Source organism: Neoarius graeffei, chromosome 16 (assembly GCF_027579695.1).
Source record: "Neoarius graeffei isolate fNeoGra1 chromosome 16, fNeoGra1.pri, whole genome shotgun sequence".
Taxonomy (NCBI): domain Eukaryota; kingdom Metazoa; phylum Chordata; class Actinopteri; order Siluriformes; family Ariidae; genus Neoarius; species Neoarius graeffei.
In genome coordinates this window covers 15,909,341-15,923,718 of record NC_083584.1, presented here as the reverse complement: position 1 = coordinate 15,923,718, position 14,378 = coordinate 15,909,341, and the positions used below count along the sequence as shown (strand labels likewise).

General features: G+C 40.7%; 1 protein-coding gene across 4 annotated transcripts in view; it reads right to left on the bottom strand.

Annotated features, from left to right (window-relative positions):
* The window catches only part of camsap3 (calmodulin regulated spectrin-associated protein family, member 3), an 85,630-nt gene that overhangs the window by 40,541 nt on the left and 30,711 nt on the right, over positions 1-14,378 (bottom strand). For all 4 annotated transcript variants that reach the window (XM_060942568.1, XM_060942569.1, XM_060942571.1 and 1 more), the window contains exon 2: positions 6,919-7,184. In XM_060942568.1, the coding sequence (XP_060798551.1) occupies positions 6,919-7,184 (266 nt within the window). The remainder of the gene's footprint in view (positions 1-6,918; positions 7,185-14,378) is intronic.

Here is a 14,378-nt window from a genome sequence, read left to right as displayed (position 1 = left end):
TTCTTTAAATTAATTTATACTTCAAGTTTTACCGGATTAACCAAGATTTAACTTTATTTCCTCCAGAAGCTTTGAATTTGGGTGAGTCAAACTCTTAAAACTGCAGATCAGGTAATGGGTTAGAATACACCATAATGGGGCATTGGATAGTTTTTATTTAGTGTTACAGTTAAAGTTTGAGTTTTATTGAAAAATTATAAATCATTAAAGCAGGATGATCATAACTATACCTGCTTTTTTAAACTCTTAAATCACTTTCCTTTAATTGAACTAGTAAATACATAGGAATAAAAAGGTTATGGTCAGGACGAGTGAAAAATCTTACTGTTTATCCAACTGGATGAGATGAGTGGATTAAAGAGTTAAACGTTGAGCTCTGTATTTACTCTCCACACTCCATCCTGCTGCTCCATGATTTTTTTTTTTTTTAAACACTGCTGTTGCATGACCCGCTTTCTCTGACCACTATCCACAGCTGGCATCCAGACAGCGAGCAGCAGTGTGTTACGCTTCGACCACAGCACTCCCACACAGACACGACGTGGGAGCATGGGAAAGGCTCAAACACACACAGGAGCCAGACCTGACAGAGTCCAGAGCTCATTAGCACACCTCACTGAACCCACTGCAACCATGACACCAACACTGCAGCACCTGCTAACCTTAGCACAGCATGCACACAACAACTGCAGAGAACCATATTCAAACACACACACGATTATGTTTAATAAAAACACCGGTCCCCCACATTACTGCCTCTCTGTCTTTCACAGAGGTCTTTCAGTGAGTTGAATCCTGTTTTAATTGAAAAAGCAGAACAACTTCCGACAACATTTATTATTATTGCAACACACACAGCCAACGTGGCAGGGTGTTTTCTATCATAGAAAATAATCAATGACAAAAGTAGTGTGAGGCAGCACAGCACTAAAGGGAGTCACTGTTTTAACTATGAAGTTGATCATTTTCCTTTAGTATAAATACACAGGTGATTACAGAAAATCGTGCACACCGATTGGTCGAGAAATTTGGACCATTTTTCAATAATCACCTCGAGCAACTCGGCAAAATGGCTTCCAATCGCTTCTTCACCGTTAGTGAGGAAGAATTATGATGAAAGAAAACGGTGTTCCGAAAAGCACTAAAAGATGCTACAAAGTTTGGTCTAACGCTACGTTCACACTGCAAGGCTTAATGCTCAATTCCGATTTTTTTGTGAAATCCGATTTTTTTGTGAGGTCGTTCACATTAACAAATATATGCGACTTGTATGTGATCCTCAGTATGAACGAAAAGCGACCTAAAAGTGTTCCGCATGCGCATTGCAGGATACGACGACGTCACACGCAGTGAGCATGGCCAGTGTTTACGGAAGTAAAACCGCCCGGTTGCGGTATGACTCATCCAATCTAGCTTGAATAGCTGTATCCCCCCAAATGGAAATCAGCTCTCTAACCTCTGCGTCCTTCCATTGAGAAGATTCAGAACCTTCACAGCCCGAAGCGTCCCTCGCATTGATGTCATGCGCAGGGGCACAGATACATTTTTTGAACTGGGAGGGACAAAAAACTGGGGGGGGACAAAGCTGCCAGCAAACCAACCCCAACCCCGATATGCCTGTCAAACTTGTTGTTAGTAACCATAGCAACCAAGCTCGAGCTGGCAACCTGTGCAGTCTGCGCAGCTCAACCAACCGAATATCAGTCTTTGTTTTGTTTTATGTGAGTTGTTGCAACTATGTATACACTGCCGTGCACCTCAATAAACCGAATGGTAATTAGTCTTTTGATTTTTCCGTGAGGTTTGCCTTATGCAAAGAAAGACAGCATAGACGTTTTTTCCTCCCTATAAGTGGGGGGGACCGAACGAGGTGAATTTAAATCTGGGTGGGACGAGTCCCACCCTCTATCTGCGCCCGTGATTATGCGCCATGTTGTTGTAACTTTTTTGAGAGACGCGCCGCCTACTTCAGCGCAGAATAGTGACGTTTGTGGCTTGTTGATGACGTGCAAGTCGGATGAATGCGACCTGGCGGTTCAGACTGAAGTCGCATATGAAAAGAGCGGATAGGAATCGGAATTAGGACCACATATCCAAACGGCCTGGGTCGGATTTGAAAAAAATCGGATCTGTGTCGTTCATATCGTCAATAAAAGATCGGATACAGGTCACATATGGGCGAAAAGATCGGATTTGAGTCACTTCAGCCTGCAGTGTGAACGTAGCCTAAAACTATTCAAAAGTAAGGTGGGATTGGGATTTAATTTATCGATTTCAAAACAAAGAATTTGTGACTCGGTGTAGATAAGTGACAGGTCTGCGCTGCGCCGTTATTACATTTGCATGCTGCTTTCAAAGTCTGAAAAAAAATTTTAATGCCCTTTTTTTTTTTTAAATAATCCTGTGTATTTATACAAAAAATTATCCACCTCAGGCTCAGTGAAGATCGGTGAATAATAAATAAGACGAAATCACACCTTATATTAGAAATCCTGAACTTTTCTTTTACAGGAAACTCCAACTGGCAACTTCATCTGTTCTCACCTCCATATCACTGTGTTATAGTATAACTCGCTCTCTACCAGGTAGCTTTCAAACAGAAACCGGCAAAATACATCATCCCAAATGGTTAATCCTGTTTCTCATCACAGCAGCTGGGATCCAATAAAATGTGATTAAACAAAAGGAAAGGCATTCATAAAATAATAAAATCAGCATATTTAACAGTTCACTGATTCTTGGGATTTTGGATAAAACAGGTTTTAATTTTGAAAATAAAAAGTTACTTAAATTACAAAATCTAAAAAGGTACATCATTGTAGGACAAGGCCTTGGCTGTTCAGCAATGTACCGGTGCAACACCTCATTTTGAATTTTTTTCATAAAATAGGCATCTTTTCAGCTATTACTTTGTTTTTGTCAACACCGTCAGACACAATAAAAAGCAAATTATTTTGTATATATTTGGTCTAATATGTATTTAGAGTTTTTAAATCATTATCTGGCATTCTTAGCACACATACACTGTTAAAAGGTGAATATTCACTTTTATTCAATTTTTATACAGTTTCACGTATACTCCTTTAAAGATCTAATATTATACAATACTTACTTTCAGCCTAAGGAGACAAAGTAATGGTTTTTTTATTTAACAAACTTATTTTTGCATTAAGAGAGACCATTACTTTCGTAACTCAACAGCACTGAAGAAACACATTGTAAGCATATTCATTTAAAACAAATAAAACTCCCTCTGACGGTGGTGACAGTGGCCTCATTACAACATACAATTCCAAATTTCAATTCCAAAGTCAATGGCTTTTTGCTTAACAACTTTAACTATTTGGTCCAAAAAAATAACAATCCTGAGCAATGTAATAACATTTTTTCAAGGAATATAGGCCTAAGGTACAATTAAGCAATATCATTTTTAAAAGTACTCCATCCTCATATCATCAAATATCAAATCATGATAGTAAGAAATAATGTTATTACCAGTGGGAATAATGTACAATGCATCACTAACATCTTAAACTGTCAAAGTTGAGTGTAATGACTATGAAATTGAGGGAGATGTTATGAATGTTGGATTTGGTTAAAGGTCATTCCATTTCCATTTGGCTGTAGTCATTGGAGAAAGGACACTGTATACTGTGCGCTATATAGGTAGGTAGGTAGGTGTCCTATGTGCATCTAGCCTGGGCCCGCCCATCCTAAGCGTGACGCAACACGAGGGCCTGTTGCGAGCTTAGTCTGGCAAGGCAAGCTATCTACAGCTCTTCCAAGCTCCCGAAAAATCGGGAGCCAATCAACTTTGAGCATCTCCAACGGCCCTGGGTAGAGGCGTGTTCAAGGCAGTGACGTAGTAGAACTGCGACCGGAAGCCATAGATTGTTTTCTGGCTTCGACCAGTAGCAAACTGAGGCATTTCAGGGAGGCGGGTCAACCAGGCCTTTGGGAAACAGTTGGGCTTAATATCTTTGCCAGACCAAATGCTCGCAGAGCTTTGAAGTCGCGTTAGCCAGACTAATGTGCATCCCAAATGACATAAGCCAAATGAATATGGCATAATAGTGAATTGAGAGAGAGAGAGAGAGAGAGAGAGAGAGAGAGAGAGAGAGAGAGAGAGGGGAAAGGCACACTACATCCCCTAAGGGTTGGACAATAGGGAAGACATATAGGAGGAATTACATAAATATAAAAGAGGTTAATGAAACATCACGTCATATTGGTATATATTGTGATCAACAATTATGTTCTAGCCTCCGTTGAGGGCCATTTGGAGGTTTTTGTCACCACCGTCAAGACAGAAAACCTGACGGTGGTGACGTCTGACGGTGGTGACAAAAACCTACTCTTTCACATGATATGCAGGAGTTGTTCACATTAGCCATCTTGTTTTCCCTCTGTTGCTAGCTACTTCAGACCGCTTCTTAAAAAGTATACATTTATGTCATAATCTAATATTTTTTTATACAAAAGTGAAGGTGTTGACATGCTATGGTTGTGACTGTTGCAGTGTCCAAAAATATGAACAAGAGAAAATACCAAACTTACAGGAGCTTGAGTAATCTGGAAGCGTGCAGTAGAGCTGAAGGCTTGAAAAGAGGGTCCTCGGGAATATAGTTGACTGATTTTATTGCTTTTTGTAAATATCTGACGGTGGTGACGAATATGTGGGACACATTTTGAGCAACCACAAAATAGTAAACATCGTTCAAAACTCACTGTTTGCAGTTTTAAATACATATAACAATGTATTCTTTCATGTAGTAAAGGTATTCATCTCATCTCATTATCTCTAGCCGCTTTATCCTGTTCTACAGGGTCGCAGGCAAGCTGGAGCCTATCCCAGCTGACTACGGGCGAAAGGCGGGGTACACCCTGGACAAGTCGCCAGGTCATCACAGGGCTGACACAGACACAGACAACCATTCACACTCACATTCACACCTACGCTCAATTTAGAGTCACCAGTTAACCTAACCTGCATGTCTTTGGACTGTGGGGGAAACCGGAGCACCCGGAGGAAACCCACGCAGACATGGGGAGAACATGCAAACTCCTCACAAAGGCCCTCGCCGGCCCCGGGGCTCGAACCCAGGACCTTCTTGCTGTGAGGCGACAGCGCTAACCACTACACCACCGTGCCGCCAGTAAAGGTATTATTCAATTAAATTATTACTTTGTTTTTTTTTTTAATCAAGTTGAAATGATTAGCTCCTATCCGAGGACAACTGATTTTGTAGGCAGTGGCCAGCATATAATCATTAAATTAATAAAAAATAAAAATCCTATAAAAGAACCTTACATATGTGCAAAGGACCCCCTGATTATAACTTTAATTTTTATTTATTTATGAAAATGTTATTAATTTCCAACAGACTTAGCACTTTTCTTAGTGGGACACGTTTTTGCCAAAGTTTCAAGAATCAGTGAGTTATTCCACGAAATCGAGTCGTACATGAGCTGATCGCCGATGAGGCACGTAGCACCGAATTAGCTATAAGCCATGTATGAGGAGATTGAGTGGAATAACTGTTTTATTCAATCCACATTCACTGGATTTTGAGAGAAAACAGGAGCATTTTTATTTTTAGCAAATTCGATAAACAAAAACTTTATACAAAACGTATATGACAATCATTTTTCCACTGAGAATGTAAACAAACCGGCAAAATGACAGGAGCAATTTGTGGAAAACGCTATAATAATTCTTTGGGGGGAAAATAAATAATGTTAAAAACCAATGTAATGAAAATAAAAATGTTCTTACCATCAAATACTTTCATTCCACATTGTTGATTTTTTTTTGTATTTTTTGGTGCTTTGTTTTCGAGTTTTTATTTCATCCTCGGTTGGTTCAGTAATACGCTCTGCCATTTTGTTTTTTCTCTACTTACAGTATATGAGCTGATACCCTAGTAGCAGAATAGCCAATCAGAGTGTGCGATTGCTCATATCCAGTTAATGTGGATGGAATATTTCCTGATGTTTCACTCCAATGACGTGCCGCCATCCCCCCCCTTTTATGGTTTTCTGGTGGTTGGCAAACCAACTTAAAGGTGCATTACCACCACCGACTGGACTGAAGTGTGGAACAGGAAATACTGTGGTAGTGGGGGTTACATATACACACTACTCATGGCATATGAGCTGATATCCTAGCAGTAGCGTACCAATCAGAGCACGCGATGGTTCATATCCAGTGAATGTGGATAGAATAATAAATATTATTAACAGAACATGCAATTTAGTCGTTGCTGTTAGCCCTTCTTCTTCGAGAAACATCCTATTCTAATTTCAGAGCCTTGGTTATTGGGGTTAGTTGATATGTTAAGTAACTATTAAAAAAAAATAAATTTCCAGCCCTCCAGGATCTCACAAAAAACACTGAATTTGAGTTTGACAGCGCTGTCCTAGGATGATACTAGAAGAACAGGCCTGACCAAACAAGATAACAAACGTCCCCTAACCTCCTTCTCTAGAGAGCTTATCATCCACACAGGGTCTGTGGTCTTTTTAAAGACCTGATCCTTCTCGATGTTCTTCATTCCCATGTGCTCTTCAGCCCAGCTCTCCAATCAGAGCCATGTCCTGTACATGAAGCCACTTAACCTTCAAGTGGAAGAGAGTCTTTTCTTATCCCTGGAATCAGAGTTAGAAATAGGCTTGGCCCACCCAACACCCACCCATCCGACACTCCAACCTTCTCTTTGGTCCTGTCCTCAACAGCTGAGCTTTCATTAAAAAGAACGAAACAATCAAACATCTCCCTGCAGGTCTATTCATTTAGTGAAAGAGAGTCTATCTTGTTGGAACGTCTCCAAAACACACCCACCCACGAACACTCATTACACACATTCTCTTCTCTCTGCACACATGTAATGCATCTATGTATAAACCACATCCACTTACCATTTTGATAGGCTTGTGCTGGAGGTCTGCTTCAGTCACCGGGGTGTTCTGGTCTCTGGGGGTTAAGCCCTTTTGGCTGAGGGTCTGCAGGAGGACGGAGTTGTCTTTCGGAGTCCCGTTGGCCCCAGGGCCCCCAGCTTGCAGCAGGCCATATGTTCGGCAGTAGAGCTCGGGAGATTGAAGCAGCCGCGTTACAGGGGGCTTCAGGTGCTCCTGCTCGTACTGGTCAAGATAGAAGGGGTCTCGCAGCTCCACTGGAACATTGTCTATAAAAACATACCGTGTGATTACAATGAGCACATGTAAACCTTGGCTCTGGGAAAGAAAATACACAACAGCCTATACATTTTTAAGGAATGAGACTGCAAAACAAAATAAAAAGATGCATTACACCCATAGTAGGCTGGTGTGAGTTACTGATACCACGCCTAAGTTGATGCATCTTAATAATAACACTGACCAAACAATTTTTATTACTAGTATATAGGAATATAGGCGCAATTTATTTTTTTTAAAAACAGTTTTGTGTGTATGTATGTATATATATATATATATATATATATATATATATATATATATATATTTTTTTTTTTTTTATCCATAATGATATGAAACATCCATGAAACAAATTAGCTCCTCTCATCGCATAATTGGATCAGTTTGCTCACTCGCTTCTCTTTTCACTTTCTTTTGGAATCATGAAAACGTTCCTGTGGTGGAAAACCTACAGATTGTTACAAAGCATGGACACTTTAGACTGCTTTCTGAAATGTGACATGTGCCTACCTACTGACTTACTTTCACCATATCAACCAATGTTGTAGTCGAGTCACTAAACCTCGAGTCGGAGTCCAGTCTCAAGTTCCCAGTGTTCAAGTCTGAGTAAAGTCATTACCAAAAAAATTTGAGTCAAGTCCACTATTGATCAGAGTCGAGTCTGAGAACAAGACTCCACCCACACGGTTTGACGGTAGCCGTTTCAGCACCATTAACATTAGTTCGTTCCTGAACATGACGTATGAACAGGTGAATGTGCTTCTCTTTATCAGGGAGTGTGAAGTATTCTGTCAGAGATGGTTGGGAGACGAATGTAAATGCAGAAGAAGGTGTGTTTATTAATACACGTGAAGGCAGGTAAACAATCCAGAATGGCAGGCAAATTGTAAAACAGTGGAACAGGCAATAGGTCGAGCGAGGCACAAACAGGCTATTGTAGACTCGGCAGAATCAAAGACGAGAAACAGGAAATCAGGGATCAGGAAACCAAACAAAGAAATAAGGCTCGGTAATGTGTCAGCAACGCAACTCAATACTTCGCAAAGTAAGTGCGTTTTCACAGTTTTTATATTGGCACACTGATTGTGCCTTAATCCTGTACAGGTGCGAGTCGTTTACGGAGTGCGGACGAGAGTCCGCTTGGCACGTGCTGTCTGGAGCACACCCGAGAGTCTATCTGATGCACGTGAAGCATCAAAAGGCTCGCAGGTGTGACATGAAATTAGTACAAAAATTCATGTAGATCTAAGTATCTTATGCCAAATTATTATGGCATGTTACAAAAAAAAAAGAAAGAAAAAATACGAGTCCTAATGCAGTTAATGCACGAGTCTGAGTCATCAGTGCTCAAGTCAAAGTCAAGTCACGAGTCCTTAAAATTATGGCACAAGTCGGGCTCGAGTACAACAAGCCTGAAATCAACTATTATTCTATCCACATTCACTGGATATGAGCAATCGTGTGCTCCGATTGGCTACTCTACTACTAGGATATCAGCTCATATACCAAGAGTAGAGAAAAACAAAATGGCGGAGTGTGTTGCTGAACCAACTGAGGACAAAATAAAAACTCTACTCGAAAACAAAATCTCAAAAAAAAAAAAAGGAAGCAAGAAAATATGAAAAGTATTTGAGGGTAAGAACGTATCTTTATTTTTCAAGAATTATTGCATTTTTCACAAATTGCTCCTGTCATTTCGCCGGTTTGTTTACATTCTAAATGGAAATGATTTTGTCAGACATTTTGTATCAGGGATGCAAACGGCACGCCTTTTGGCGGATGCCGCCTTTTTCACGGCTGAATCGTGCAGATCCGATTTTTTTTTTTTAGGGGGGGCATTGGAGTGTGATTATAATTTCATCGAAGTAAATTCTGTATATAAGCAAATGCCGTTACAGTCCATGAAACATAGGAAGTATGAGAAGAAAACAGTAAAATCAGAAAGCTGCGCACGTTTGCAGCTTTCTGATTTACTGTTTTCTTCTCATACTTATACTTCCTATGTTTCATGGACTATAACGGCATTTGCTTATATAGTAATTTTAATACAGAATTTACTTTGAAATTATAATCAGACACTCCAACGCCCCCCCTAAAAAAATAAATACAAAATAAATCGGATCTGCGCGATTCAGACGTGAAAAAGGCGGCATCTGCCAAAAGGCACGCCGTTTACATCCCTGTTGTATAAAAGTTTTTATCTATCAAATCCGCAAAAAATAAAAATGCTCCGTTTCTCAAAATGCAGTGAATGTGGATTTGGGGGGGGGACCCACAGTTATTCCACTCAATCTCATCGTACATGGCTTATAGACAACTCAGTGCTACGCGCCTCGTCAGCTATCAGCTCATGTACGACTCAATTTTGTGTGATAACTGTATGCTTTTCTTTGTTAAATAAATGTTATTAATCCATTTAATTTATTAGACTTATGTAGCACCTCTGCCCTTTGAAGGAGTTGTTACTATAGAAACGATAACATATCAGAAAGAGCGTGTTAATATAAATCTGTGATTAGCTGCAAAACTCAAAGCTTTTACAGAGGAGAGAAAAAAAAATTTTTTTTAAATAAATAAAAAACACCAACAATGCTCAGTTCTGGTCTTCTCAAAGAGAAACAATACAAAAACTGATGACAGGCATTTAAAAAAAAAAAATTGTAAAAATAAAAATAAATTCAGAATTTAAGTAAATATTCTATAACTGTTAGATGATAATCTATCTGTGCTACAGGCAGAGAAGCTGCAGCTCTAGATCAGAGACTGTTATAAATGTTTTAGTTAATACGACCTCTGTAGACAGCGAGTGTCTCACAGTAAGACAAGGTGAAAGTGTGAGTTTAACTGCATTTAATCAAAACCTTAAATTTAGTAGTGCATTTAAGTTACCTTTAAGACCAGCCCTTACATTTACAATTAATGACTTTAGAGCCATGTGGCCCTGAATTCTCTGCTATTTTTTCCTGTTTCACCATGACCAAATTCAAGATACTACATCATGTGGTGGGCTTTCCCTGTTCACGCACGGCATCGTGGGATACAAATTTGAAACAGGAGAGAAAAATGGAGGACGCGAGTGTGCGAATGAAACGTGAAAGACCGACGACAGTAACGGAAAGCGAGAAGAAAAGACGTCGTCATGTTATATACAAAGGAAACGCAGGACCAAACTAAAATATCGGCAGTCAGCGAGCACCTCGGTGTGATCAGCTGTTCGTTTAGCGACAGAATGATGGAATGGTCAGTGCACGCACGCACACACAGACTTCCTCTGTCTGCTTGACTGCACGAAGCGAGTGATTTCATGTACATTATTTGCTTTAATTGCCTCAAGTTAAATAACTTCCCAGCCACAGAATGGCCTGATATTTTGTGAGATATTACAGAAATAAACACACATCACAATGACCACATTTCAGAGGGAACTAAATTTGACTGATTTTATGAAATCGAAAGGCTGTCTAGCTTTAAGGTTATAAAAGTAAATACACCGAAATTTAGCATTTCATAAACTTTTCAGATACTTTAATATCTCAAAGCTGTTAATCTCTCTAGTGTAAACTCCACCCACTTTCACTGATCTTATCCTTGTTTGAGAACTCCCTGACGTCCAGATCTACAGAATAACATTTTAATTCACAAGCGAGGAAATAAGATACAGAAATGGAACTTTTGTGGTTTAGACACACACAAAAACCAACAGAAGAGGTGAGAACGGCTTACAGCATGACACCCGAGCCATTTTGCTTGCCCAAGGTGCGCGTGACGTGATGGTGTGTGACGTAAAAGGAGCAGGTGAAAGGTGAAGACTGCAGAAATGAGCACATGCAGTGGATAAAAGAACGACACAGAGAGTGACACAAAGATGCACTAATTATTAAAAGGTGTGGGTTAACTGGTACCTGCACAGGACCGGTGAAGAAGTTTCCATCACACACACACACACACACACCATTTTGAAGCTATGGGAATTAAAATGTACACTACCGTTCAAAAGTTTGGGGTCACCCACACAATTTTGTGTTTTCCATGAAAAGTCACAGTTTATTTACCACCATAAGTTGTAAAATGAATAGAAAATATAGTCAAGACATTTTTCTGGCCATTTTGAGCATTTAATCGACCCCACAAATGTGATGCTCCAGAAACTCAATCTGCTCAAAGGAAGGTCAGTTTTATAGCTTCTCTAAAGAGCTCAACTGTTTTCAGCTGTGCTAACATGATTGTACAAGGGTTTTCTAATCATCCATTAGCCTTCTGAGGCAATGAGCAAACACATTGTACCATTAGAACACTGGAGTGAGAGTTGCTGGAAATGGGCCTCGATACACCTATGGAGATATTGCACCAAAAACCAGACATTTGCAGCTAGAATAGTCATTTACCACATTAGCAATGTATAGAGTGGATTTCTGATTAGTTTAAAGTGATCTTCATTGAAAAGAACAGTGCTTTTCTTTCAAAAATAAGGACATTTCAAAGTGACCCCAAACTTTTGAACGGTAGTGTAACTTGAACCACTTTATCAACAAGGAAACAATGCCCCACATATACACATCATTCCTCCACTGTAAAGGCTGACAATGCAGTCTCTTACACACACACGACTGGTACACAACATATCGGCTTCACTGTATGTACTTCTGCAGAACAAGATTTCAGAACAGTTTCTGCAAACAAACCTGAAAAACAAACACGGCTCTGTGAAAGTCAAACCTGAAACGCGCGCGCACAAAACTAGTTCTGCTGCATTCATCGGCAATCAAAAACCACAAGCTGCCTACAGTATGTTCCCATCTCTCTCACACACACACACACACACACACACACACACACACACACACACACACACACACACACACACACACACGGACACAATGGGAAGCAGCAGGACCAGTTCTCGAGGACGAGGTAAAGGAGATGTCCTCATCAAAGAGATCGTTCTGACGTCACAATTCATGCTCTTACCAGGAGTGGGGGATTTGTAAGGAATAACACACTTGAAACATTCTGTTCTAGGAAAACAAGACCGTCAATGATGGTGTAGCTCACTCCAGCTCCGTCTAGTCCAGAAGGAACGATATAAAAGTGGGCCACCTTGTGCAATAAATGTTGCAAGCTCTATATACAAGCTATATACACCCTAGGAAAACCGACCTATTTGCCAGAAAGAATCCAAAATGGTGAGGAATTGACCGAGAAGTGATTTTTGTTGAACTGCTCATTAAGGCTTAATTAGTCCACTATTAACTTCATTAATAACTATAATTAAGCAAACCTGGGTAGAAGTTATCTGCACCCTAGGTACCCCTACCTTCATGCCAGAATGAATCAAAATCAGTGAAGAATTGAGGGAGAAGTAGTGATGTGTGTGGAAACTGCTCGTTAGGGATTGGTTAATTACTCCATATCTTCATTATTAATTGCAATTATGCAAATTAGGGTAGAAGCTATATGCACCCCAGGTAGACCTACCTTCCTGTCAAAAAGAATAAAAATCTGTGAAGAATTGAAAGAGAAGAAGCGATTTTTGTGAAACGTGGATGCCGGACGGATGATGAGCTAATAACGAATGTAGCGTCTTAGAGTGCATTTCATATTTTTGCCTTGAAGCTGGCACGAGTGTCAGAGATGCTGTTAGAGAAAATTAAATCAGCACCTTCTGACCAATCAGAATCAAGAATTCAACAGCTCACCCAGAGTAAGTATTATGGGATGTTCTGGATAAACAAGGACTTTTAGTGGACAATGGACCAGAACCTTTGACAGCAGAAAACCTGAACTGTGCTTTTTCCATAGGCTAAAGGTTCCAGGTGTACTGACAGGAACTAATCTGCTTGTAAAGCCGTGATGTAATAACTGTATTTCCAGGACCAAGCCTCGTGTTCTAGTCCAAAAAATAAATAAAATTTAAAAAAAGAAAAAAAAAAAAAAAAAGAGGGCGGCACAGTGGTGTAGTGGTTAGCGCTGTCTCCTCACAGCAAGAGGGTCTGGGTTCGAGCAGAGCGGCCGGCGAGGGCCTTTCTGTGCGGAGTTTGCATGTTCTCCCTGTGCTCCAGTTTCCCCCACAGTCCAAAGACATGCAGGTTAGGTTAACTGGTGACTCTAAATTGACCGTAGGTGTGAATGGTTGTCTGTGTCTATGGCCAAGTTTACATTAGACCGTATCTGTCTCGTTTTCTTCGCGGATGCACTGTCCGTTTACATTAAACCGCCTGGAAACGGGAATCTGCCAGGGTCCACGTATTCAATCTAGATCGTGTCTGATCCGGTGCTGTGTAAACATTGAGATACGCGGATACGCTGAGCTGAGCTCTAGCTGGCGTCGTCATTGGACAAGATCACTGTGACATCCACCTTCCTGATTCGCTGGCGTTGGTCATGTGACGCGACTGCTGAAAAACGGCGCGGACTTCCGCCTTGTATCACCTTTCATTAAAGAGTATAAAAGTATGAAAATACTGCAAATACTGATGCAAATACTGCCCATTGTGTAGTTATGATTGTCTTTACGCTTGCCATCCTTCCACTTGCAAGTGGTGAGTGATATGCGCTGGGATCACACACACAGCGGCTCAGTCCCGAATCACAGCTTGTGCACTTCACTCGCGCGCTCTGTGAGCTGTGCAGGGCCGGAGTGCGCACCCTCCAGAGGGCACTCGCTGTTCAGGGCGGAGTGATTTGGAGTGCAGGATGCCTGCGGAGCCGAGCGTATCCGTGTATTGGTGTTGCTGTGTGCACGCAAATCGTGTATTGGTGTTGCTGTGTGCACACTAATCGTTTTAAAAACGTTAATCTGATGATCCGCTGATACGGTCTAATGTAAACATGGGCTATGTGTCAGCCCTGTGATGACCTGGTGACTTGTCCAGGGTGTACCCCGCCTTTCGCCCGTAGTCAGCTGGGATAGGCTCCAGCTTGCTTGCGACCCTGTAAAACAGGATAAAGCGGCTAGAGATAAATGAGATGAGAAAAAAGAAAAGATGCAACTTGCACAAAGGAAACCATTTACTTACTTTTAGTACTTATAAAATGTAAGAGCTCCAAAAAGAAAGCTTAAAACCAAGAACAAAGATGAGAAGGTGAGACACAGTGGTGGTCAGTGATTGGTCGTGGGCGGGCTCGTGGTTCTCATGTGCCCATAAATGTTGTGCAGATATCCGTGTAGGGAAAACTAACTGTTC